This window comes from Oenanthe melanoleuca, chromosome 3, assembly GCF_029582105.1.
Source record: "Oenanthe melanoleuca isolate GR-GAL-2019-014 chromosome 3, OMel1.0, whole genome shotgun sequence".
In the NCBI taxonomy this organism is placed as follows: domain Eukaryota; kingdom Metazoa; phylum Chordata; class Aves; order Passeriformes; family Muscicapidae; genus Oenanthe; species Oenanthe melanoleuca.
In genome coordinates, this window is record NC_079336.1 from 91662299 (window position 1) to 91687884 (window position 25586).

Genomic DNA, 25586 nt, shown 5'->3' on the forward strand with positions numbered 1-25586 from the left:
CCAAACTGAGGCAAACACACTGAATCCTCTGCTGCCAGCAACTCACTCAAGGCTGCAAGAGCTGCTCAAGTAAGAATTAAACACCAGTACTTACATGGCTGCAAACCATCCTAATGTGTGTGGTGGCAAGGCTGAGCCACAGAGAGGATGCTGTGAGTCCTGGTGGTGCAGCACAACCTTCCTCCCTCCCGAGGTGCTCAAGCAGGAGTAAGAAAAGCAGTAACATGGAAGATGCACTCTGAGCCAAGTCCTCCTTCCCATCATGCTGGCCCCAGGAATGCAGCCTGCATGCTCCCCTTGGTGAATAACCTGTTTCCTGGCAGAGCATCAGCACTATTACACAGTGTTTATGGCCACAAACAGGCTGCAAGGAACAACTCCACAGCCAGCCCTCAGCCCTGCTGCTGCTGCTTGTCCTTTGGTAAGAAAGGTTTTTCCAAGCTCCTCCCTCCTACCTAACAAGGGGCACCTGCAGCTCATGGAGAACAGCTGGAAGAGGTTTGGCCCAAACAGAAGGAAAAGGGTGGAGGGAGGGAAGCAGAGCACTTTGCTAAGGAACCTCCTTCCTTCCCAAAGCACAAAGTTTCCCAACCAACAAATGGCACCTTCTCTGTCCAGCCACTCTCTCCTTAGCTCCAGGAACAGTCACAGCCCAAGAGATTTTGCTGTCTGGGCAACAATCACTGCCAAGGGTGTCTTCAACCAAAGGACCAATAATAACCATAGAAAAGAAAATAAAAAATTTAAAAAATCAACTCCAGTAGAAAAATAATTTAATAAAGGGATAAGTTTCAAGAAAATATCTGTATAGTAACAACATTTTAAGTAAAATGTCCACAAAAATATACATGTCTAATGTGATTATACATTAATTTTTCCAACAGGTCCTGTTTTACACTTGGTTCAGTCCATGTAGGTTTTCATCTAGGAAAAGCCTTCACTGCTCTCAGCCTTCCTGGGACAGATCAGTTTGCACAACAGAATTATATGAGAAATGTCTTCTAACTCATTTTAGGCTCATACAAGTAAAACTTTGGAGGTGGTAACAGTCCAGAACAGATCAGGTTATACCATATCATTAAAAAAAAAAGTGAATACAAACAAGGAAAGTGAAAGTCAGCTGCCCAAGGGACACTGTCAGGCAGAAACATCAGCCCTACAATACACACCACACAACACTGACACAGCTGGAAAAGGAGGGGCACAAAGGGAAGAAGGGCAAGAGGGAGGGGAAAAATCCCAGGAGGATGATTCCCAGGAACTGCTAAACAAGGGGACTATAGAGAGGCCAGGGAAAAGCACATGTGACCAACATATGTCTAAAAACCAGACAATTTTGTAACATAGAAGATAAGTTAACTACAGGGAGATGGAAAGGAATCAGTGGAGATAGTTTATTTCTTATTTTTCCAAATGGCTACTGAGCTGTAGAAATAACAGGTCTGTTCCAAAAAGCCATCACCAATAGTGCTAATTCAGTCAAACCAGAGAGAAAATTCTGGCTACAGAGAGATGCAAGAGTAGAGCAGAAAGTAAAGAAAACATGTTCCACCAGCAGAGGACAGGAACACAACACTGAAGGGGAGATGCCAAACGAGACATCAGTTTTGTCAATGGGAGAGGTACAATGCCACAAAAAAACAAACCAAAGGGAACTAAACAAAAACCCCATCCCATAGAAAGAAAATGGAAAATGGCTAAAGAAATAAAAGGACACACACTTTCCAAAAGATTTTTTTTGTTTTATAATCAAATTTCTTTTACATAGACAACTGAAACACACCAATATTTTGTGCGAAAAAATATTTTTAAATAAACTTTGCTTGTTCTAGATTTTTGTACATTCTGATATACATATGTAACAAGGTTTATGGCACTGTAACCAGGATCAAAATCATATAAAGGAACAAAATAATTGCTCTCATTTATCCTTCCTGAACCAAGCTGGCTGCTGTTGCACTATTAGACTTTAAAAATTATTATCTTATTATTAGTGGGCAGCCAACTCTTAATTGGTTTGAACACTCAAAACAAACCCCAAATTATTATTGCACAAGAAGCCAGTGAAGGCATATGGCATAGAATGATCGAAGTCCCTTACTGTTAAAACCTTACACCCCAAAATAGAAAAATAGAACTGGAACATGAAACACGCCAAATAAACTTTGTTTTCTTCTTTAGTTTGAGTCAGGAGTGTGAAAAGTACCTTGCAGACTTTTAAGCTGCTCTGATTTCCTTTGCATTGGTGAGCATTTTGCTAAGTTATCTTTAGCAAAGCCTTTGCAGAACGAAGGCCCTTCTGTTTCAGGGAGGTTTTTTTCTGCTTTGTTTTGGCTATTTGTGTTTCGTCTTCAACTTAGGTTTCTTCAGTCTATGAACCTGCACAGACTACTCAGCCATAAACTCTACAAGTAGCCAGAGAGGAGGGAAAACTAAAAATTAAAAGGAAAAAAGCCCAACATATCTTCTTCTTCTTCTTGTTTTTATATTTTAAAAAGTACTCCTTTTGCTCTGAAGCCTCCCTGCTCTGCCGGTGTCTGAGAAGGAAATCACAACAGCATCCCAAACCCAGCAAAGTTCTTGGATCTTTTAAAAACCTTTCCTTACAAAAAAAGGTTTTTATTCACAAAAAGTTTGCCACAAAACTCCCCTTTGAAAGCTAAAAAGAAAAGCCCAGAACCCACCCATCACTGCCCCAAATCAGGTGAAGAACAGGCTGCAGCTCGGCCGTCACACGACAGTCTCGACGCCGATCAGCTTTGGTGTGAGGATTCGCGGGGTCACTCCATTGTTCAGGTCTTCTTCAAACTCCAGTAACTGCCCCATGAAGTTGAGGTTGGGGGAAATGATTGGTCGTTTGCCTTTGACAAATTTGTAGGCATCGGTCATGGTCATGCGTGTGTGCTTCATTAAATACGCGATAACGATGGTGGCGGAGCGGGACACGCCGGCCTGGCAGTGGATGAGGAGGCCTTTTCCACACTGATGAGCTTCCTCTGCAAATGAGACAGACAGAAGAAAGTCAGATTCTGGCCAGTTTTTAAATTAGAACAAGCTCAGTGCAACTAAGAGTAACTTCATGTGCAAAGTCCCTTGATTTGAGTACAAGCACAGCGGCGTCTCTTCCCCTTCCCCTCCAGCACATCTTACTCCGAGGTTTAGAGCTACTGAATGCAAAACCCCCAGTCCAGTCTGACACTGAAAATCTCCTCACATCCACTCTACTCTTCATTAGTGGAACCATGGACTGAGAGATGCTGCTTCACTGCCAGGGAGCACTTCGTGAGGAATCTCAGGCTGCATTTCCACCTCAGTAACAACGCCACTGCATTGTGTCACCACCTCATCCTCCCTGTTTTTCAAAGCAGGGAGCCACTCTTCTAAAAACCAGGTGTTTTTAGATTAAACTCATAACAATACATCTGTTTCAAAGCCCTGTCCTCTGTAGCTTTGCAAAGCTGCTCTTGAAACGAGCTTCAGTGGGGCTCTCTGCTGTGGTGCCTGTGCAAAAGGAGGAGCTGGATACGCACGCACACCCACTCCACCAAGATCCATCCCTTAGAGGCACCCTGGGCACCATTTAGCAGGGACAGAGTCCTCCTTACCACATGCTAACAGGACATGAGAGAGGAGAGTCACTGCCATACCACCCTCATCTGCCACAGCTTGCTTTTAAAACAGGAGATGGAACTTTCAGGAAGTGACACTTCAAACTACTTCTTTTGTTTCCATCCGCAGGAGGAACGTGAATTTAGTTTGCAGGTTTGGGCATGAATCCAACCCCACCAAGAGCACAGTTCAACCCACTCCACATGTTCAGCCTATACTGTGAAAGCACAAATGAAGCCAACTTCCCTCTAGACATTTTTGCTAGTTAGTATTTCAGAAAGCTGAAACTCTCTAACGCATTTTGACACACATTCCAGAGAGTTTCTGATGATTTCACTTCCTATGGCTTTAGTCTTAGCTAAACCTGGGGTTGGTTGTGGTTTTTTGAATACATACTTAAAGAAACATAGGCCAACAATCTGCTGTTTAAATGTTTCCAAATCTTCTCAAATGCAATTTAAAGTTTACCCTGAGGAAGGGAAAGCTTAGACCAGTTACTTCCCCAGCTGGTTAATTTGATACGGAAGAAAAATTCTCAATGGAGAAATATTTGTTTATTAAAAACAAAGACAGACCCTCAAGCTGTAATTATTAAAAAGGAAAGTAAAATGGGTTTTGAAACACTTTCTAAACCTTTCCAGAGCAAAGCTGCTTTCTTCTGCTCTTGGTAAGGTCACAAGCCAAACACTATCTTTCAGTGGTTTTGAGAATTCTAATCCTGCAATTCATGGGGATGAGAGGTGCAGAAATCTCTCTTCTACCTCAGAAGGACCTCAACAGAGCTTCACAGTCACTTTACCTAAGCTTAGCCTATTGCATCTCCCCATCCTGTTGAACTCAAAATTTAAGATTTTACTGGATTTCTTGACACAGCTGAGGATCAAAGCAAGGTGCCCTTCTCCCTGCTCTTCACCCAAAGAAGCATTCACCTTCCCAGGCACACTGTAACCAGCAGCTTGGGGAGCTGACAGCACCACAGGTACCACTGGGGCAGGGTTAGGAACAAAGGGAAAATTTGAGTTAGAGATCCTCTGGTCCTTCACACTGTAGAAGACAAGCCCAAAGGCTCAGAGTGGTAAAACTCCCCTGAACTGCAGCATAAGCAGTGATTTCTCTATTCACTTCACTAAAGCAGCGTGGCTGCAGAGCACATGCATCAGCACACCATGACCCCTGCCAGGACACAGCCAGGTGAGGCTGAGGAGCCTCTGCTTCTGAGCTGCCAGCCCTGCCCAGCATGCAGCAGGGGCAGCAATGTGCTGAGCCTGGCCCTCCTGCCTGGCACCCAGTCCCACAGCTGGGGCCAAATCCTTGCCAAGCCTGAGTGCCCCTGAGTGCAGAGCCAGCACAAGGGAGGGCAGGGCAGAACACAGCTCTGCACCCACTCCAGACAGGGGCAGTCAAGGACCTACGCTGTGCTGCAGCACACAGGCACGCTTCTTCCTTGGTCTAGCACCCCTCCATCCAGCCTGAAGTGTTGGTAAAAGAATTAAACCAGTCTCAGCACAAGAAAATAGGATTTAATGTCAGTGGTTCCCCAAGCATATTTCAGAAAACCCCTCAGGACACATACTTGCGCTAGGGAAGCACCTTTACTATGCCACAAAAGCAGTGTCCACAAAGACATCCAGAGGGGCAATGAAAGCTCCTCAAAAGCTTTCAGTACCACATGCTGAAGTCCTCTCTGACCAGCCCTGCTTCAAGTGCCCATCTGGCTTGAGCCTAGCTGAGCATGGCCCTAAACTTGGCTGAGAGCTGTGCTGTGCTGATGGCAATGAGGTCCAGAACAAGGCTGCTGGGTCACTTCCTCAGCAATCTCCACAAGCTGCATGGCTGTGGTGAACTCTCTCACACAGCCTACAGGGTTTAGAGGCTTATTAATGCAAGTTTTCATCACTATCCACTCAAAAGCTACAAATCTAATGGTGGAACAAGCCAAGTGTGAAAGTTTGTCACTTTTCTCATTAAGTTAGCAAAGACTGAGACACCATTAAGAATAGTCTCTATGAAAAGCTGGCTGGAAGCCACTGTGTGGAAACTGGGAATGCAAAGGAATCAGAAAGAGGGGATGATGAAAACCTCAATTCTGTAGGGTTTCCTGAATTTAGAAGCCTGGAGGTAGGCGTTACTATCACTGGATAAAAACTGTAACCTCGGGCTACTCAACTGGATGTGCCAGAGATGAGAAAGGGCAGAAATATGAGGTGCTCAGCATTTCTGACAACCCCAACTAAAGGGAATACGGCCTTAACCAGCCTTCTGAGCTGCTGGCAAAGCATAAAGCTCACTCTAAATTGCTGTAACGGGTAAAAATAAGAGCAACAAAAACACAAACATTTGTGTTTCCAGGCAAGGGTAATTACCAATGAACTCAAAAGCCTCCTCGAAGTACTGCCTGAGGTTCTGCTTGTTGCTGTCGGTGGCGGGCAGCCGCTTGTAGTTGAACATGCCCTTCTCGTAATGGTACAGGGGCAGGTGCGTGGTCACGTTGATGACGTAGCCGATGTTCATCCTCTGCATCTTCTCCAGGTCCTGAGCATCGTGCTCGTTTCCCAGGAAGAGGAAGGGCAGGATGGGGGTGAGCTCGGCGTTCTCGATGTCGGGCGTGGTGGGGATGGACTGAGGTAGCACGGGGGGCACGGCGGCGGCGCCGCCCCCTCCTCCCCCCTCGGGGCACTCCTGCAGCTGCAGCGAGTTGTCGCAGAGGTTTTCATGGTTCTGCTTGAACCCGCTGAGTCCTCCTGGGGAGAGACACCAAGCAGACACCTTGGTTAGGCACCCCGAGATTTCTGTGGGGCCACAGTGGCGCTACTGTCCCCACCACCACTGCAGCAGTGCCGCTGGGCTGGCATGGATCAGCAGCGGGCATTGTCCTCCCTGTGCCAAGGAACGGGCTCGCACACAAACACGCCTCTGTGCAATCAGCTGCTGGGCTGCCTCACCTACCCGCCTGGGCCACAAGCAACGGGCTGTTCCAAGCCAGAAACATCACCAAAACTAGGGGCTATCCCAGCAGCAAGCCTGCTGGGATGGTCTGAGCTTTACCTGCCCTTTAGCAGCCCCGCAAGAGCTCTGAGGATGGGAGCAGCTCACCCTGGTACACAGCATGAACCTGTCTGTGCGCCCCAACAGAAGAAAACCACTCCTTGTAACCCAACGGTGACTGAGGTGCTTGCTCAACATGTGGCAAACAGCTCTCCTTTTGCTGCTCCGGCTCACAAATATCGAGCAAGAGTTATTTTTAGGACATTAAAATGGATTGGGAATTGGATCTGAGGGGGGAGGGAGAAGTCACTTTCTCAGTGAAGGAAGCTCATGCTCTACTGCTGGCTTTTTCAAGCACCATTTCCCTCTCCCCATTTTATTTTTTTTTTTTTTTGAGGAGGGTGGCTTCGCAGAGCTGGAGCAAGCCAAGTGGAGTTCTTTTACACCTCATTCTGCACTGACATCAGCGGCAGGCTCCCCACCTGCCCCGTTTCCATGGCGATCCCACAAAGCACACAATGACATCAGCTGGCATGACATCAGCTCTTTGAGGGCAAACAATGCAAGAACTGCTACTTTGTGTGTTCCTGGGAGCCGCTGATGTCATGCTAACAGGTGGCTCCCCAAAGGAAAAGGCAGAAAGAGGAGAAACGCAGGGATGCATTCCCCTTGTACCGGGATCCTTGAGGTTGTGCTCGGCATCCAGACGAGCCAAGTGCTCAGACTCAATGGCACTTTGTTAACTGCAAGCCAAAAAAAATCCCAGGAGGGGGGAGAGCGACTCTGAAGTTACTAGAAAGAGCCACACTAGCCAAAATAAATGTGGAATGTCACCCTCCCAATAATGATATTTAAAAAGAAATAGAAAAAAAATAAAAGAGAGGCTACTTGTCTTTCCCATGCTCTTTCACAGTGATCCAGATAAGGTTTTAAAGTGAAGCAAAACATGCTGCCACTCAGGCTCTGGACCAGACACAGCAAAGGGTTGTGCTGCCTGCTGTTGAGTGCTGCCATTCCAATGTCCAATCCAAGTGTCTGTGACATGCCTGTCCATGGGCTGGGACCCATCCAGGCCCATTTCAGTGCCCTGTGCTGCCTCCCAAGGGCACGAGGCACCCAGACTAGGTTACAACCATCTGAGCCCCTCTAATGCAAGTGCCCTTTTTCACATCCAAACTCATGTCCTTCACACACTGCTAGTAACCTAACTTCCCAGAAATCCTTGAAATGCCTACAAAATGCAGAATACTTCCCCTGCCTCAAAAATGTGCTTGTCTTCAGCTATTTCTGCTGTTTACAGGAATCAGAGCAAACAGATTTGCCTTAAAGATCTCTACTCTCAAAGTTGTTACAACAGGGATAGAAAGGGGATCAGGATAGAAAGAAGAGCAAGGACAAAAATCTGAGCTCAACTGCACCATCTGGCCTCAGCAGGGCCTGAAAAGTCTTCTCAGTCCACTCAAGAAAACAAACAAGATGATGGTCCCCAAGTTATCTGAAGTCTCATCCAAACCAAGAGGCCCAGCCTAGAGTCTAAGCTAAGGGCTACATCCTAACCCACATTCCCATCTTTCTGAACTTGAATATTGCTGTTTAAACAACAGCCACAGTATGCTCAGATTCCCAAGAAAATCCCTGAAAAAGCTGTTTTAGTGACCCTGGAGTTTCCACCTCTCCTGCTGACTTCTGGGAATAAGCAGCCCCACCTCTGGCTCACCACTCAGGTAGGGACACACTGATGGTGTGGCAGACACCACCCTGCGTCACCAGCTGCCTTGTAAGACACAGCAGAACATCAGGGCAAAGGATGGGAAGGGACCCCAAATACAACATGAGGAAGATGCCCAAACAGTAGAGTTGCCAGACATACAACACCTTCAACCATAACTGTTTTTACAAACATTTGCCACTGTTGCCATTCCTAATGTCAGTTCACATCCCCGCTTCTTCTTGTTCACCTCCTCGTGTGAGAGGAGAGTTAAAAAGTCAGTTCAAGCAATATTTAAAGCAACTCTCAAAGCAAATGTTCCTGAAAGAACACATTAATGGGTAGAGGATTACTAACCTGAAGTGGATCAGACACATCAGAGGAAGGACTGGACAAGAACACTGGTACCCAGAAAAGATAGAGCACGATGCAGTGATGGAGGGAAGCTGAACCCTAATCCAACAGCAGGAACTTAGCTCGGATCTGTGCTGCCAGATGAGTCATGCAGGTCCCAAAGCAGGACCCAGACACCTCCTGAGTGTTGTTCCATTCTCAACACACACGATCCTTGCACAAACTGATTCATGAGGCACTAGGGTAATTTAAGTGGAGCTCATGCATGCATAATGTTCAGGCTTTCCTTAAGTTTGAGTCTACCTCCCAAAACACATCCAAGCAAAGTTAATAATGATCAGACAGAGAGGGATTGGTTTTCCACACTAAGGTAAATATAAAGTACAAAGTATTCAGGTGCATCTGTATTCCCTTGTCAAGCAGCTGCTATTTCAGCATTCAAAATCTTCATGTGGGAAGGGCAGAAGAGGTGGGAGAGAAGAGGCTGTACCCAGAGCAGAGGCCAACACAAAGCTCTTGCAAGCCTGGTCTAAGAGTTGATTTATTAAACTTAGTAAGGTGCAAGACAACACTGCTACTGACCACAACTCCAGATCACAAGGAAGCTCAAGTCATGGATGCAGACACTCCACTTGGGGTTGTAATAAAAGCTGTTTTGTGGCTGACCCTGCCCAAGCCTTCCCAAACCTGGGGAATGAAGGAAGCATTACAAAGGGCAGTAACAACACTTGTGGCCAAGAAGCACAACTTAGCAGAAGCCTCTCACTAGCACAGAAGCTTTTCAGATGCTGTTTGCAATATGGGAAAAGCCTTCCTCATATAGAGAAATGGGAATGCATGGCAGGGCTATTGGAAACACAGCCATGGAACCTGGACTCAGGATGTAGCCACCTGCAGTGACAAACCAAAATGCCAGCAGGCTGATGAGCCATAGATGGATGTCCCCTTCAACAGCCTGCCTGCCTGCAGCCCATCTCTCCTGGCTTTAAACACTCCACAGAGCTTGTAATGACCAAAGCATGGGAAGTGTGCCCAGCCAGGGTGATGCAGCCTGTGCACAGAGAACATCCCAAGTGCTTTTGCTCTTGGGCAGGTGTTCAGAGGGCTGAACCTACCCAAACCCAAGCAGAGATGGACATGCAGGGACACTCAGCACTCTGGGGAACCTGAGGCATTTCTTCCATGAGGAAATCAACCAGTGAAGCAGAACCCTTGCTGGCAGATGGCCTTGCGTGGTATCTAGCAGGATACAACAGAACACCAAGGACTCTTTGCTCACCACTGATGCAAGACTCCGGTTGCAGAACGATTTTTGCAGTTGTAACTGCATGACATTTTCCAACATCCTGCCCTGCCAGAACAGTTAGTAACTGACAAAAGACCTTGGAGCATCTGAGACCTCAAAACTTTTGGGAAGTTTTAAGTCAGCCTTGTGCATACTCCAGCTATTCCCACTCATTTGTTCAAGTTCTCCGCAGCCATCTGCCCATAAACATCTTACTTAATGCTCCTCACACTCTCCCACCAGGCAGCACCCAAGCAGCAGCAGCTGCACACAGATTTCCCAGCTCAAAGCCACCCAGAGGCCCGGGGCTCACATCAGCACTGCGAGACCAGGTGAGCAGCTGGACAGCAGCCAAAGCAGCTCTGGACAAATAAAAAAGGACAAGCAGCATGGTGCTGGCATAAAAGTCATGCTTAACACAGTGTCTGTCATTTGCCATCAGGAGAGGGCAAATACAATGCAAAACAGGCACAAAAGGTACAGCAGGAATGAGGCAGCCAGCTTTTTATGGGACTATGGCCTTGCAATAGCATCCTCTTCCAAGAAATCCAGAAAAACAAACCTTACCTGCACAAATTTATAGAAGTGGATTGGCTGGTTCAGGATTTGTTTGAGGGGATTTTTTTTTTGTTTATTTGGACCATTGCAGCTTTTTAGTTTAGAGTTTTTGTTGTTTGTTGTTCAAGAATATTGAGAATTTAAGTACAAGGAGTGCAGTAACACCTGACAGAGGAGTCCTCTGTCTCTCCTTTGGCATCTCCTTCAGCCACCACTTCTGCTTTCTGGCTGTGTGACTACATGCAAATCAGGATTTGGGTTTACAATATACTTGGGTACATTTGCAATATGTTTCCTATCTGGAAACAGGCTCTTGCCCCACAGTTGAAGGAGTAAATTAGCTTGTTCCCTCTCCAGTGGGAGAACTCAGAGAGGCAGCTACAGTGAAACACCCTCACCACAAAGCAACACCTTTGCATTACCTCATCAGTGTGGATATACTTTGTTCTGAGCGTGGCAGGTACTAGGTGTTCCCGCTCCCACTGCAAACAGGAACATGCTTTTATACATGACAGACTGCAGATGTGGGAGCTACATTTAGACTAAGCACGTGGTCTTGGGAGACAACCAGACCTTTTATAAGGCTTTCAAAGCTGTCCAGGCGGATTTCTGGATCTGCTCATCCTCGATTACAATACCACAAAGCCATCTCAGAAAAAAAATAAATAAAAGGAAAGAAAGAAAGGAAAGCAACACACATACAAGCACAAGAACAGAAATCCCAGGACACTGGGAAGTATCAGCAGAAGAGCTGTTCAGCCTGTGAATTCCCTCCTCTTGTGTTGCTGGGCTCTCACGGGGTGTGCAGCAGAGAATCTGGTGACACCACAGCTCTGGCCACCACGAGCTGTACTCACTCAGGAATGAAGCCAAGCTTTAAAACACTCACTCAGCATGTGCCCTGTCAGTACCACCACAGCAAACCCTGGCTGGGTTTGAGTGAGTTTAGGGCTGAAATGTCACAGGGAGCATTTGGGGTGCAGGACAGAGACACTCAGACAATTGGTGCAGATCTGTTTAAGACAACGCTTTGAATTTGTGCAAGTACAGCCTGTTCCTTTAAACCTGTGACCTCATTTATTTACATTACTGCAGAAAAGCACTGCCAGAAGCAACAGCTGATGACAGTCTCATGTATTTTTCCACTAAGACAACAATTAAACTGCTCCTGTGTTATTAATGAACAGATGACTTTGTGTCAGGTTGATTCAAAGCACAAGGTGCCTCAAGGTTAAGCAAACGTGACTCCAGCATGTAAAAACAGAAGTTAGGTATTGTCCAGAACTCTCCTCCTTCCTCAGCCTGCTGGGCAGGAGGGCCCAGGTCTCATGGCCACCCCCCCGTGCTGCCAGCAGTGTCCCAAGGTCCTGCTGCAGGGTGGCACGCTGGTGCTGAGCCACCACCACTGCAATGCCACCCTGCCACCCTGCAGGCTGCTCCTCCACCACGGGTTCTCCAAGGAAGATGCTGCTGTGCAGGTGGAAGCAGAATTCTGCCTCACCTGCCTGTGGGATGTTCCCAGGAAACCCTGCCGTGGGGCTTTCCCTGTCACCCACACAGCATTCAGACCAGCCTTGCTGCACAAGACTGACCCTTGAGCAAACATAAAAAGTAAAAGTAAACAGCACAACCCAAGAACAGCTTCCACCTCAATACACTCAATCTAATCTAGTCTCTCCCTCGAACTGAGCTGCCAAAAGCACTTCAAAAAACAGGCAAAACTTGGCATTCTGAAGAACTTGCAAGGTCAGTTCTTTCTGTGTGGGAACTATCCTGAGAGGTCAGTTTGTACACAAACTCTGGCCTAGAGGAGTCACAAGCACATCCTTGACACAATGGCTTTGAGGCCCCTTTAGAAGTCAAGAGTGTGACGCTGGCTGAAGAGGAAAGGTTTCCCCTCAGCATCGAGGGACGTGCGCACACGTCTGCATGTTATTTCTAATTATATCTCACTATGGTTCACACCCCTTGCCACAGCACATCCTCTCCCACTGGCTTTTGAGGTCCTTGGCACCGTTTACTTTTATTTTTTTCCTCTGACACAAGGCACAGCAAAGCTGGCTCTCCTAGGGACACATCCTAGGGAGGGAAGCAAAGTTATCCAAAGCCCCTTCCCCTGCCAGGCTGTGCCAGAGCTGCTGGCTCTGCTCAGCTCCATTCTTGGCTCCTCCCATCCCACCACCACCCATTTTCAACCACACCATCACCCCCAGGAGCCTCCCACACCTCAACACATGACTTGGTTTTTTCCACCATCACCCCTTCACTTTTCTTCTTCTCATGACTACTAGATCATCTCCATTCATTCAAATTAAAAAGAAACAATCTTTTTTCCTTGACCTGTCACTAGAAAACCTTCCCTAGACTTCAGCTGAATTATTTTTTTTCTTTATACTTTTTTGTCTTTTCTCAGACCCTGGACACCCAAGCTAACCCACACATCCCATCCATATCGTCCCTTTACTAGTCAGAGATGCTACTAACCTTTGGACTACTAACCAGCCTGTCCAGAATATTTTGGGACCACCTCTCTGCATTCAAGACAGTGGTTCCAGCTTGTAACAGAAAATCTGTCCTGTGCTATGGGAGTGCTGAGTCTGCTTATTTCAAAATAAAAACTCAAGTACTCACGGGAAAATAAGCCAGCATCCTTCAAAGCACTCTGTTATCCTTGGGGAGTGGTCAGGAAGGTGAAAGAGGAGAAGGCCTGCTCTGAATTTTGGTACAAGGACTGAACTATACAAGAATGTAAATAGGAATAAGGGAAGAAATCCCACATCCCAAACACACTATGGTGACGACTCTGCAGCCACCAAGGAGGACTGGACTTACCCTCCCTGGAGGGCAAGCGTTTATAGCAGAAACTCAAAATTAGTCACATTACAACTTCTCATGGCAAAAGTATGTGTTCCCATGGGGATGCAGGCTAACATGAAGTCCAATTAAATAATCACTGGAAATGTCAGCGTAAACCCTGAAGGAATACATACTTCTACTGTGAAATGCTCCCACTGGAAATCATATTAACAAAAAGGTCATCAAGAAATGCTAAAGCTATGTACAAAGGAGGCAGGGGAAGTGAGGGGGGAGGGAACAGAAACTATTTTAATGCAATAAAATACCACAAATGGTTTTATATTGACCAAGACCTATGGGTCTGTTTTCCCAGACAGAGGTAGAGCTGAGCAGATTTGCCCAGAACACCAAGTTGCATTTGTTTTTTAATCCATTACCAGTTCCCTCCCTGGCCATCACCATATGCATCTGTCAGGGCAGTGGCCTGGAAGGAGCCAGCACAGGAGCAGGATGCAGGCAGCTGTGGCTCAGCACGTCTGGGGAGGGAGAAGGTCCCAGCACTGTGTCAGACACCCGAAATCCTGGATGTGTAGGAGTGGACCTTTCTGTTTAATCTGCCTGTTTTAGAGAACACTGACATTTTCATGCTTCAGCCATCCATTTATTCTCTTTCCCCTTTTAAGGGCAACCTCTCCAGGACAGCTTCTTTCTAAAGAGAGGGCAGGCTGCTTTGTTTCTCCTGAGGATAACACAGGCTCTTTTCCAGTCCAAACCACTGCTCCTCTACATCAGGAACACCAGCACCATGCACATTAATATGAAAGGAAAACGGGGTGCTGATATACCATACTCCCCCCTTTGGGAGTACCATCCATCCCTGATGAATTTAAACTCTTTTTAGACTGAAAAGTTGCTACCCTTTTATATAGAAATAACAATACCTGGCTCTGATTTGACATTTTCCAGCAAGGTATTCCAAAGCACATGAAGGAAAAACAGAGAAAGCAAAGGATGCTGTTTTGACATATCCCAGTGCCACACAGTCCAAAACAAAAGCAGCAGACTACTGGAACTGGCATGGTGCATGCCAGCCCCCACTTGGACAAAAGCTTCAGGGCCAGCTCTGCTGGCACATATATCCCAGTCTAAATGGTCAAGGAACCAAAGTGAGCCCACAGAAACCCCAGAGGGAAAGAGAAAGTTGACCTAGATTGCATCCAGATTCTCCAGAGCCAAGGCAAGAAGAAGGGAGAGGGGGAAGAGAAAGACATATTTATAGAATCCAGAGCTAAACAGCAAAAAAAACCAAGGAATATCTCCAGCCAGATGAAAATCAACCCTTGTGCTCAAATAAAATAACTCATTGTCTCCATGGGTGAGTTAACCCAGGAAGTGTAAGAACTGTGTTATCCCTCAACAGAGATGTTGCTCTGCCTAGCTGGACTAACACCTGTGAATTTAAGATTAATTTCATTTTAAACAATCAGAGTGGTTTTGTACCTAAAATATGCCAGCAAATTTTAAGCAGCAGCAAAAATCTTATTCTTAGCTCTCATCAGCTGGACAGACAGATTCCCATTACCTTAACACAGAACAAGAAGAATTAAGAGCCCAGCACCAACATAGTGCAGGTCAACTGCTCCAACAACAGCTTTTGCTTTAAAACATTAGTGTTCAACTGCTTCACACTTTGGCATAATGAACTGGAGACAACCTATTCGACTGATATGACAGAAGCTTGCAAGTTATCTTCTATTTTCCAAGTCTCTTTAAGCCATTGTAAAAAAAAAAAAAAAAAAAAAAAAAGATAATTCATGTGTGGACAAGGAGTAACATTTGTTCTTCTTTTTATTACCATTAATTAGAAGCAGCTCTTCTCTGTTGCAGTGAATCAAGTGGGAATTTATCCAGGCATGCTGTAGACTTTTTAAAACTAGAGCATAGTAGAAGAATTGGAGCCAATGTGTTGACATCTGTATTATTATTCTCTTAATTTATTTTTTCCAACTCACACAAGCAGAGAAACACATGAAGATGAACCTTGATTTTTTTGAAGCACAAAAAACACCTGAAGGCAAATCAGAGCCTAAAATTTAGCAAAAATGCACTGTCAAGGGAAGAGGGTGCTCCTAAATCCTTCTCCCAGCTGGATTGTCCCAGGGCACCACTGTGACTGTGGATGAACCTGGGTCAAGCACACTTCACACCAATGGCAGCAAGAGAGAGAAGCTCAGTGTTACAAAGGGTGCAAAGGACAGCAAAACAAACAAACAAACAACAAAAAATCAGATTAAAATAACTTCTCTATGCCTCATGGCAAGTCTGTCGTGTGGGCTTAGTCAGAGCACCCCTGGCCATGAGACTGCTCTGCTATCTAGACCCAGATTTGTCTCTCTAGTCCAGTTCCTCCCTCTCTGCACATGGTAGACTGACTTGCTTCTCCATCTCTGCCCCTGTCCTTCCAGCCCCAAAATGCTGCTCCAGAAGTAGGTCAGAGACCACCTCCTGTTAGGACACAGGCACCTGGGGAATCAACTTCTTTCTAAGCAGCAGAGGAGACACCAAAAACAACCTTCAGCTCCCAGATGTGAGGCTGCCTTCACCATAGATATTAACCGAAGCAAAGAGTTTCCTGTGCTAAAAAGTCACAAGGTGCTTAAAAAAATGAAACAACAAAACCCCCAAGTTTCACTACTGAGCATTCACCAACACACTGTGCAGAGACCACGAGCATCCCTGGACTTTCCAACTGCAGAAATGTGTCCCCCAAATTCCTCTGTGCCTCCTGCCCACAGCAGTCCTGATTCTGCCTCCTCACAGGGTGTCCTGACTGGCACAGCCAGGACTGGTGGCCAAAGCCAGGGGCTCTGGGGCACACTTCATCCTTCCCACAGCCCCCAGTATCCAGTGGCCAAAGCCAGGGGCTCTGGGGCACACTTCAGCCTTCCCACAGCCCCCAGTATCCAGAGGATCCAGAGCAGGTGGAAGAGCTGCAGAGGAAGCTGAAGCAAATGCAGTGTTCAAGGCAGCACCTCTCAAGGGGACTCTCTGCAGCCTTTACTTTTCGATGAGGCAGGGACAGGTGGCATCCATTATAGATACACTGCTCTCCTTTGAGCCCCAGCTTACCAAACACCTTTGTGATAACAACAAATTAACTTTTACAGTATAGAGGTGTTTAAAAAACTGCTGAAGACTGATTCAGGTGAGAATCAAAGCTTGAGAAAAACTACTGCTCACAGTAATTCAGGTCAGCCTTGTGATTTCTGCAGCCAGCACTCTCTCCCAGGCCCACCAGGGACTTCCCAACAAGGCCAAAGCACCACACATAATCTTATCTCACACACAGAAGGACAATGCATTAGGTTATCTTCAGATTACCATAATCTATTTCTTTAAACAGCATGACTCCTATATCCCTGCACGCTGATGCTGAATGTTTGAGAGGTGTTTCCTTCCTGGCTGTGTGGTGAAATTGCAAAGCAGGGAAACGTTGAGATGTTTGCATGCTGCTTATTTTTATGGCATTTCTTCACTTTCAAGTTGCTTGCATAAATAACAACCTCAACTATAATGGGGCTTTTCACAGAGTAAAGAGTCATAGCCTCAAGACAAGGGATGAGCCCCCACTTCATAAAGCCAAGGCAATCTCACCAAAAACATCTGTGCTCATAAGTGTAGTAACAACTTTGGCTGCTGCTTTGGAAGGAAACCACCCACGTGTAAGTCTAAAAAAAATTTAAAAAATAGTCCATCTGTATCAGGTAAGATGCAGACACCACTTAAACCTCAAACACAGCTACCCCTCCATCCTGAGCCTCTCCAAAAGTTGGTATCCACCTCAAGAATAAAAAGCCAGAAGACAGATGAGCACACCATCCTAGAAAGATTTCGGTAGCGGAATTTCTCACCTCTGGCAGGGCAAGGGTAAGGCAGCACATGAGGCATTCAGCTAATTATAACCAAACATCTACCTACCAGGAACATTGTAGGGAATGTTACGCCAGTTTACACAGACCTAGAACCAGATTTTTCTTCACAAGCATCAGATAGGTTTGCCTAATGTAACAGTTTGCTTCTTAACTCTTAGTTCTTAATTCCAAGGGTACAAGAAACTGGGGAGCCAAAAACAGAGGGAGAAAATCTCTTCTATTCCTCCCTTTCCAAGGCAGTGTCATTGCCTCCTTCCCAAAGACAGTTAAAATGTGCATGCCAGCCAGCACAGCAAACTCTCAGATGCCATAATCTGGGAGAAAATGCCACATTTACCATTACTGTTGAGTAGGCAAAGTGTAGAGGTACCTCCCCTCTACAGAAGTATGCCCTCAAAATATGGTGGTCTCCAGGCACACCATTGTCCCAATTTATCTATATGCAAAAAGTAATGACACATGCAACCAATTTTCTAGTGTGATGGCCAAGCAGATTATTTATTCCAGTAGAAAGATTCTTTAAGCACCAGCAGAGCCTGAACACTGAAGGTGAAATCCCAGCCCCGGCAGAGCCAGCAGAAGTTTTTCCCCTGGTGACTGATGGGGCTCTTCTCTGCAGCACAGAGGGAACACACTTTATTTTTAAATGTTAAGTAACTCATGTGAAATGTCCAGTGTTTTTAAAACTACACATTTCCCTATTACAACCATGACCTAATACTTATTCAGTGGAGATCTCTGGTGGAAATAAGTGCCAGGCACATGTTTTGTTGGTCAGCTGGATTTGTTGACCATTACATCAAGTTTTACTTTCAAATACATTTGTGCAGTGTAATCCAATTAGGGTTTAAAGCAACACTGACACTGTTAAATTATACAATTAATGACAGTAATAATTAATGTATTTGTACAGGCTATGACCAGGTCAGGTATTTCAAAGGCAGCTGATCACAGTATTTACACGAATATAGGAGAACATAAAGCAAGTAATTATTCCTTTTGTAAGCATCTCAGTCCCTCTGTAGTTGTTTCAACTTTGCTGATATGTGACTCTAGTGTGGTAAGAGATCTGAAACTATTCTTAGACCATGGCAGAAAGCATGAAGTGGTTTCTTGGCAGGCCTTACACTCCCCACTATAATGAGAGCAAGTCACTTCGTTTATTTCCCCATCAGATGAGCAGAGAGAAGACTGAAAGCCAGAGCATAAATAAGCTCCTCAGACTGTGAACAAGAACAGAGGAGGAACCAGGTTTTGTGGAGGAACCAGCTGGTTCCTCCATCTCTTTTGCAGAAGTCCAGCCATGAGCTCATAGCATATAGTGGGAATTAAAAAAAAAAAAAAAAAGCCAAATCATATTTTTCACCTCTGCTTTTGAATTCCATTGCTTCCTTGAAGTCAAACACAGAAGCCTTTACAAACTAAACATGATACTTAAGCAGGTTCACAAGGCTCCTGCTGCTGGGTCTCGAAGGAAGAGTAAGAACAGTAGGATAGAGACAATACCACTAGACCATGGTCAGGGAGACAAAGGGAGCTCCTCTTGTGTTAAAAGCTGTCAAGATGTGCTGGCATAGATGCTTCAATTCTTCATTTTTGTTTCCTTTGTAGATTTAATTTAACTCATGAAAAAAAAAAAAAGCAGCTGAACTTCAAGCCTAAATGTCTTAGTCAGGGAAAAAAGAATATTTTTCATCTGAATGCAAATGAATTTCCTACTTTCCATTTTTAGGTCCCAGTAGCAAACTCAAGCACACAAGCCCCCAAGACTTCAGGCCACTTTTCTGTGAGCTGAGGTGCTCAGGGAAGGCAGAGATCCCTCACTGTTGGGTTTGCAGGAGGGAAAAGGGTACAGCCCTACCAAGGAGGGCCAGGGCTGCTGACCCAGCCCAGGGTCACAGCACCATGCTCTCCCCATCCCCAAATTCTTTGACATTGGCCTCAAGCAGAAAGGACTATCACCAGGTTTGCCCCCTCCCCTTTCCAATTATTAGAAAAATAAATAAATAAATAAATTAAAAAAAAAAAGCATCCACAAAAAGTGAGGCCTTTAGATTTCAGCAAACATGGAATACCATAGTCATGGGGTGTTGGGGAAATATGATTTCTTCCTATTCTGTAAATAAACAGGCTGAGCAGCAGCTTCAGCTCTGACAGCTCAGGCTCCTACAGCCTGTGTAGCAGGATTGTGAAATGCATGGTTCTTACGGGTTTGCTTTTTGTAAAAGTAGAGGATTTATGCCTGTCTCAAGCGTTGCCGTGCCTTGTGGCAAAGTAAATAAGCAAATCTTTCTTCTTGAGAGCTTAAATCAAAATTATGCATATGTTACGTTTATGACAAAAAAAAAAAAAAAAAAAAAGTTAAAGGAAGCAGCAAGGAGAGGCACAGATAGAAAGAGAGGAACAGAGATCTTAAAATCCTCCATGGCACAGGGGACACGAAACCCTGTGGTGTCACAGCGCCAGTTTATACATTGGTCTGCTACATTAAAAATAAACCAGACCACCTCTTTATAACTCACGCCTAATAAGGCGCACGGTACATACATTTATCTATAGGTCACAGAGCAGGGGCTTTTTTCAGCACTGCTTTAAAAGCCAGGGGCTCCTCAAACCTGCATGAAAGCAGGGCTGGGTGCTGTGGGGCAGGGCTGTGACCATGGGGCAGGGCTGTGACCAAACCCAACTGTGACCAAACCCAGCTGTGGCCATGGGGCTGAGCAGTGACCCAAACCCAGCTGTGACCCAAACCCAGCTGTGACCCAAACCCAGCTGTGGCCATGGGGCAGGGCTGTGGCCCAAACCCAGCTGTGGCCATGGGGCAGGGCTGTGACCCAAACCCGGCTGTGCCCATGGGGCTGAGCAGTGACCCAAACCCGGCTGTGACCCAAACCCAGCTGTGGCCATGGGGCTGAGCTGTGACCCGAACCCAGCTGTGACCCAAACCCAGCTGTGGCCATGGGGCAGGGCTGTGACCCAAACCCGGCTGTGCCCATGGGGCTGAGCTGTGACCCGAACCCAGCTGTGACCCAAACCCAGCTGTGGCCATGGGGCAGGGCTGTGACCCAAACCCAGTTGTGACCCAAATCCAGCTGTGGCCATGGGGCTGAGCAGTGACCCAAACCCAGCTGTGACACAAACCCAGCTGTGGCCATGGGGCTGAGCAGTGACCCAAACCCAGCTGTGGCCCAAACCCAGCTGTGGCCATGGGGCTGAGCAGTGACCCAAACCCAGCTGTGGCCATGGGGCAGGGCTGTGACCCAAACCCGGCTGTGCCCATGGGGCTGAGCTGTGACCCGAACCCAGCTGTGGCCATGGGGCAGGGCTGTGACCCAAACCCAGCTGTGACCCAAATCCAGCTGTGGCCATGGGGCTGAGCAGTGACCCAAACCCAGCTGTGACCATGGGGCTGAGCAGTGACCCAAACCCAGCTGTGACCCAAACCCAGCTGTGGCCATGGGGCAGGGCTGCGACCCAAACCCAGCTGTGGCCCAAACCCAGCTGTGGCCATGGGGCTGAGCAGTGACCCAAACCCAGCTGTGACCCAAACCCAGCTGTGGCCATGGGGCTGAGCAGTGACCCAAACCCAGCTGTGACCCAAACCCAGCTGTGGCCATGGGGCTGAGCAGTGACCCAAACCCAGCTGTGGCCGTGGGGCTGAGCCCCGAGGTGCCAGCGAGCCCCGGGCTGGCAGCAGCACCAAACATGGAGAAGGTGGCACCGCAGCGGGGACGGGAACTTGGAGAGCCCCGCTAGCAACCAGTGTTTGCAAACACAACACCGGGATCAGATGGGCCAGCCATAAATTAGGGAGTGAGAGGAATGGCTCCAAGTACCAAAGGCAGGCACGGAGGGCTCCCCGTGCACCCCCAGTTTCGTTTTAGCGCTGAGCCCAGGGATGGGGATGCGCCAGCGCCGGGGCTGCTGAAACACCATGGAAAAAACGCTGTCTGTCAAGGGAAACTAAATAATCAGTGCTTCCAGAGCCACTCCCCCAGCTCGGAAACTCAGCCACAGCCTTCCCAAATGCTGCTTTATCCCGCGCTCAACTCCATCTGACCCAGCTGGAGCCCCAGTTCGAAGAACGGGAGGTGAGGTACGGTGATGGGGGGAGCTCCCCACTGCAGGCTCCCCAGCCCAGCTAATCACTGTTTCCAAAAAAGCAAAGGATTTGGGCTTTCTGTCCTCTGGCACACTTCCAGATCTGTTGACAGGCCAGTCTGGGGAGGGGATTTCTGCTGAGCAGGGCTCTGAGGTAACATTTCTCCGTGTCTGAAAACCAAAAGTGACCCAAGGACTCCCAAGCACCTGGTTAAACCCAGAGCAGCACACAGAGCTGCTGCAAGAAGAGAAAGGGCTGCCACAACCTGCCCACAGGGCCCAACAGCTCTGTGCTGCCCAATTACTGCTCTGCAGCTTCATGTGAGCCACCATCTCACTCCACATACTGAGAAAGTACCAGTGAGAAGTTCAGAGAAGCTACCCTGTTTTCAGAGGAACACAGAGAACACCTTCAGCACACCACTTTTCTAAGGATTGGAAGGCTTGCAGACCACAACACACATATCCAGCTGCAAAGGCTGTACAACAGAAGGATTCCCACCAGAAGGGCAGGACTCCAGCGGCAGCCTCTCTCTGCCCAACACCTCATCTCCCTCTTCCACAGATGAAGGGCATCATCATGACCCCAGAGACTCAATAAAAGTATAATGGGATCCTGTAGCAAGTACCAAAACAAGACCAGCATGACCACACTCTTGCCAGGAGCAAGGAGACAGTTCAGAATTTCAAGCTTCCTCAAGATACACACACAGAGAAGCATCTCACAGGACCCTTAGTTCTTACAAATCCATGAAACTCAGCTGAGGAAAAGGGATAAAGTACCAGCCCACTCCATTCTCCAGCAACACCGTGAAGGTTGGAAGCAGCAAGCTGCACAGAAAAATTAAGCTAATTAAATACATACATTATGAGCTAAGCAGCAAATCCTTCCATAGTTTCCCACTGCCACAGCCAGTCTCTGCCAACCATGCCTCCGAATGGCATAACACCCAGGGGAAAGGAAATTTAATCTAGAGGGCAGCATTGTTATAAATAGGATCTCGAGAATAAAGTGAAGAAAAGGAAGTGTCCTTGGATGATGCCTTAATTGGTGGGGCTCACCTCCACCAAAGCTTCAAGAAATACACCAAATTCCATATTAAAACAGGAACCTTTACAGGAAAGCCATATACATACATAAGCACTCAGAAACACTTTCAGATCACTTTTTAAACAAATTATCTCCCCCGTCCACTATTCTGACACCATATCACCAAAACAAGGCTTGATTGCTCCTCAAGTTTTGCTGACTGGTCCATGACACAATGCCTCAGACCAAGTGACCTCCCTTGTCTTTCCTCCCCCCTCCTATTCTCCCACTGTCCACCTCCAGCACCTATGAGCCCAGTTTTACACGGACTAAAATAAGGCTGCTAAGTAAAGGTCAGTCTGGCAAGCTAAAAGAGAAATATCCCCTCCTGGACCTTGGCTCCGTGGGCTATAAATACTCAGAACAAGCACTGGGGGAAATTCTTTTGTCTGCACGGACAGACACCAGGAAGCACATTTCCTCCTCCTTCCACTTCTCACCCCTCCTGCTAGTCAAGGACAACATTCAGAGAAAAGCAAGCACCTCCCTGCTACCAGCTCCATGATTTGTCCATGGAAGGCATTTGCTTTGGCACTGGTGACTTGAGGCACACAGACCTTCCCAGAGATAAACAGATGCTTTCAAGGCCCAACCATCAGCGAGGCTGACAGCAGAGAGCACGCACTGCAAAGCAAGCCAACACACCGTGTCTGGGCAACGAGGAGAATTACCTTTCAGGACCAGGGGCTCCTTGCCTTCTCGCTTGAGTGACTCTAGCACTATGTGGAGCGGCTGGGAAGGCATCACCCTGCTTGGCTCATTGGTATTCTCGTCATAAACTACGATTTCTTTGGAAAAGATTCTCTTGAAGGAGTCCTTGCCTTCCCGGCAGGAGATCAAGTCCAAGACGGTGATCTTGCCCTGCTGCAGCCTTCTCCGGCTGATCTTGTCAGAACAGTTAATGTGCACAGCCCCTTGAATGTGGCTCTTATTGTACTCCATGAAGGGCCTGCAGTCAATGATGACAGGCCCTTGGTTCTGTTGGTGGCTCTTGCTGCATTTGGTCATCTTCTTGGCCAGGTCGTTGGGGTAGATGATTTTGATGCTGGCGAGCTGCTTGGCGCTGCCTGAGACGGGGCTGCCCACTCCGCCCAGCGGGCTCAGGCTGCCGGCGCTCTCATTGCTGTTGACCATTTGGGTGGCGGGGCAGGCGGGGGCGGCTCCGGCGTGGGCGCTGCTGGTGCTCGCTTGAGTTTGGGCCTGAGTGTCCTTGTCGTACGTTGCCACAGTGCAGCAACTGGCACTGCTGCATCCACAACTCAGGGAGCGTGCAGAGCCGTTGGATGAGGGCATATACGTGAGATTAGCAGTCTTTAGGGACACGACAGCTGCGCCGAGCAGACCGGGGTGGCTCTCACCAGAAGAAGAGGCAGATTCAAGGAAGCTCGAGTCTAAACACAGGTTGAGATCCTGAGGTCTCACTGGCCTCGAAAGTGCCACTACTACCCTGTCGTCTAAAGGAGATGGAGGCATGAGGAGGCTGAGCGCTAGCAAGTTCAGAAGAACTCAAGATCACCCTGGAAAAGAAACAGCAGAAGGGAAAGAAGAAAAAAGGCAATGAAAACAGATCATGAAATCACATAAACCTACATATCCAACAGCTTATTTTGCCAACACCCATTATCCCCAACCTAACAACCCCTTCTGACAATTACCGGCTCGCAGTAGTTGCTAAAAAGCCTTTTCAGTGCTGCAGAGAATACTGTGGCTATCTGCACGCAGAATCCACACGAGCAGCCTGGACTGTGCAGTGGCACCCAGGAGGCATTCAGCTACACGCAGATGGTGCTGAGCTGTTCCAAAACCCCAGGCTGCAAGGCTTACCACTGATAATGACACAGGCACGTTCCCTCATCCCGTTGCTCACTGAAAAGGAAGCACCTACTGGGCTGAGTCTACTACAGGGAAGAACGTGTAAGAGCTGAATAGCTGAATGTGTCAGGGGTGATATGCAACTTTTCCAGCACGCTGGAATAAAATTAGCTTGTGAATAAATTTCCTGAGACAGTTACAAACTTGAACACGTAAGGCTAAACAAAAAAAAAATACCCAGAAGAAAACAGAAAAATTAGCTTCTGGAGATCCTTATGAGCGTACACCTTGCACTTCCTTCCCCCCGTTAGAGGCGAATCCAGCCCCAGCTAAGCCCGTAGCTCCAGCCTCGGAAAGGCTGCTGTTCTCCAGCAGTCCGTGAGGCAAGATCCCCGCTCCCCAGCACATTTCACTCCTCTACAAAGCGTGGTCCCTCCGCCCCAGCCAAGGTCACTGCCTGCCCATTTGCTAAGGCGCAGCACGCAGGATTTGAATCCCCCCGTTTCCACTCGGCAGACAAGAAAGACGACGAGAGCAAAACACGCAGAGCCAACCATGACAGCGCGTCCCCTTTCCCCAGCAACTTCGGGAGCAGCCGCAGCCACGGCTGAAAAACCCATCCCAGCACCAACTTCACCAACTCCACCGAGCCCGGGGAGCGCGGCGAGCACTCGCGGCTCCGTTTGCCGCCCCAGCACGGTCCGTCCCGAGCAGGGGCCGGGGGGCACTGTCACACTGTCACCCTGTCACGCTGTCACCGCCGGCAGCCGCCGCTGTACGGAGCGAGCCGCCGAAAGGTGAAGCGGCTGCCGCGGCCGCGCAGAGCGGGGCTCGCCCGGGAGCCTTTCCCAGCCCGCTCTTTTCCCAACCCTCCCCTCACCCCGTTTAGGATGAGAACTAGGGTAAGGGCGCGCTGAGCGCCTTCGCCTGACGCAGTCAAAATTTTAAATAAACGAGGGAGACAACCCAGCGAGGGGAAACAACGAAAGAACCCACAAAAAGCGGGAAGCTGAAGTTTTGCCCCCGATCGCTGCGAGCCGCGCGGCGGGCCGGGCCGGCGCTCGCCGGCGCGGGCTCCCGCTCCGCGCTGTGCCGTGCCGTGTCCCGCGCAGCTCGGCTCGGCTGGGCTGGGCTGTCCCGCACTTACCGGCGCGTCGCGCCCCGGCGCGGTGCGCGGAGGAGGCGGCGGCCGCCGCGGGAGGAGCCGCTGGTGCCGGTGCGTGTCGCGCCCGCTGCCCCGCGCGCCGCCCGCCCCGCGCCCCGCGCGCCGCCCGCACCATCCTCGTTACTTTCTCTTTTGCTACCGCGTAAATGTACGGCCCGGCGGGGGCGGGGCCTGCGCCGACGGGCGGCCGC

The 25586-nt window shown here is 48.1% G+C and overlaps 1 protein-coding gene across 2 annotated transcripts; it reads right to left on the bottom strand.

Moving 5' to 3' along the window:
- Positions 1–756: 756 nt before the first annotated feature.
- On the bottom strand, positions 757–25516 carry DUSP10 (dual specificity phosphatase 10). Of its 2 annotated transcripts, none has more exons than XM_056488232.1 (4): positions 25378–25516; positions 23090–23935; positions 5973–6350; positions 757–2996 (listed from the first exon to the last, which is right to left on the bottom strand). In XM_056488232.1, exons 2-4 carry the CDS (start codon positions 23889–23891, stop codon positions 2731–2733), a joined length of 1446 nt encoding a protein of 481 aa, XP_056344207.1. In that variant the 5' UTR covers positions 23892–23935; positions 25378–25516; the 3' UTR covers positions 757–2730. The 2 variants fall into 2 exon arrangements, with proteins under 2 accessions (XP_056344207.1, XP_056344208.1); XM_056488233.1 differs by lacking the exon at positions 25378–25516 and adding an exon at positions 24074–25077.
- Between the last annotated feature and the right edge of the window lie 70 nt (positions 25517–25586).

Bases quoted from the DNA above. Each gene is read 5' to 3' on its own strand.
- DUSP10 (XM_056488232.1), bottom strand. From the start codon at position 23,891: ATGCCTCCATCTCCTTTAGACGACAGGGTAGTAGTGGCACTTTCGAGG. The intron at 6,351-23,089 runs GTAATTCTCCTC...GTCTCTCCCCAG, and splicing joins GGAGCCCCTGGTCCTGAAAG to GAGGACTCAGCGGGTTCAAG. The intron at 2,997-5,972 runs GTAATTACCCTT...TCTCATTTGCAG, and splicing joins GGAGGCTTTTGAGTTCATTG to AGGAAGCTCATCAGTGTGGA.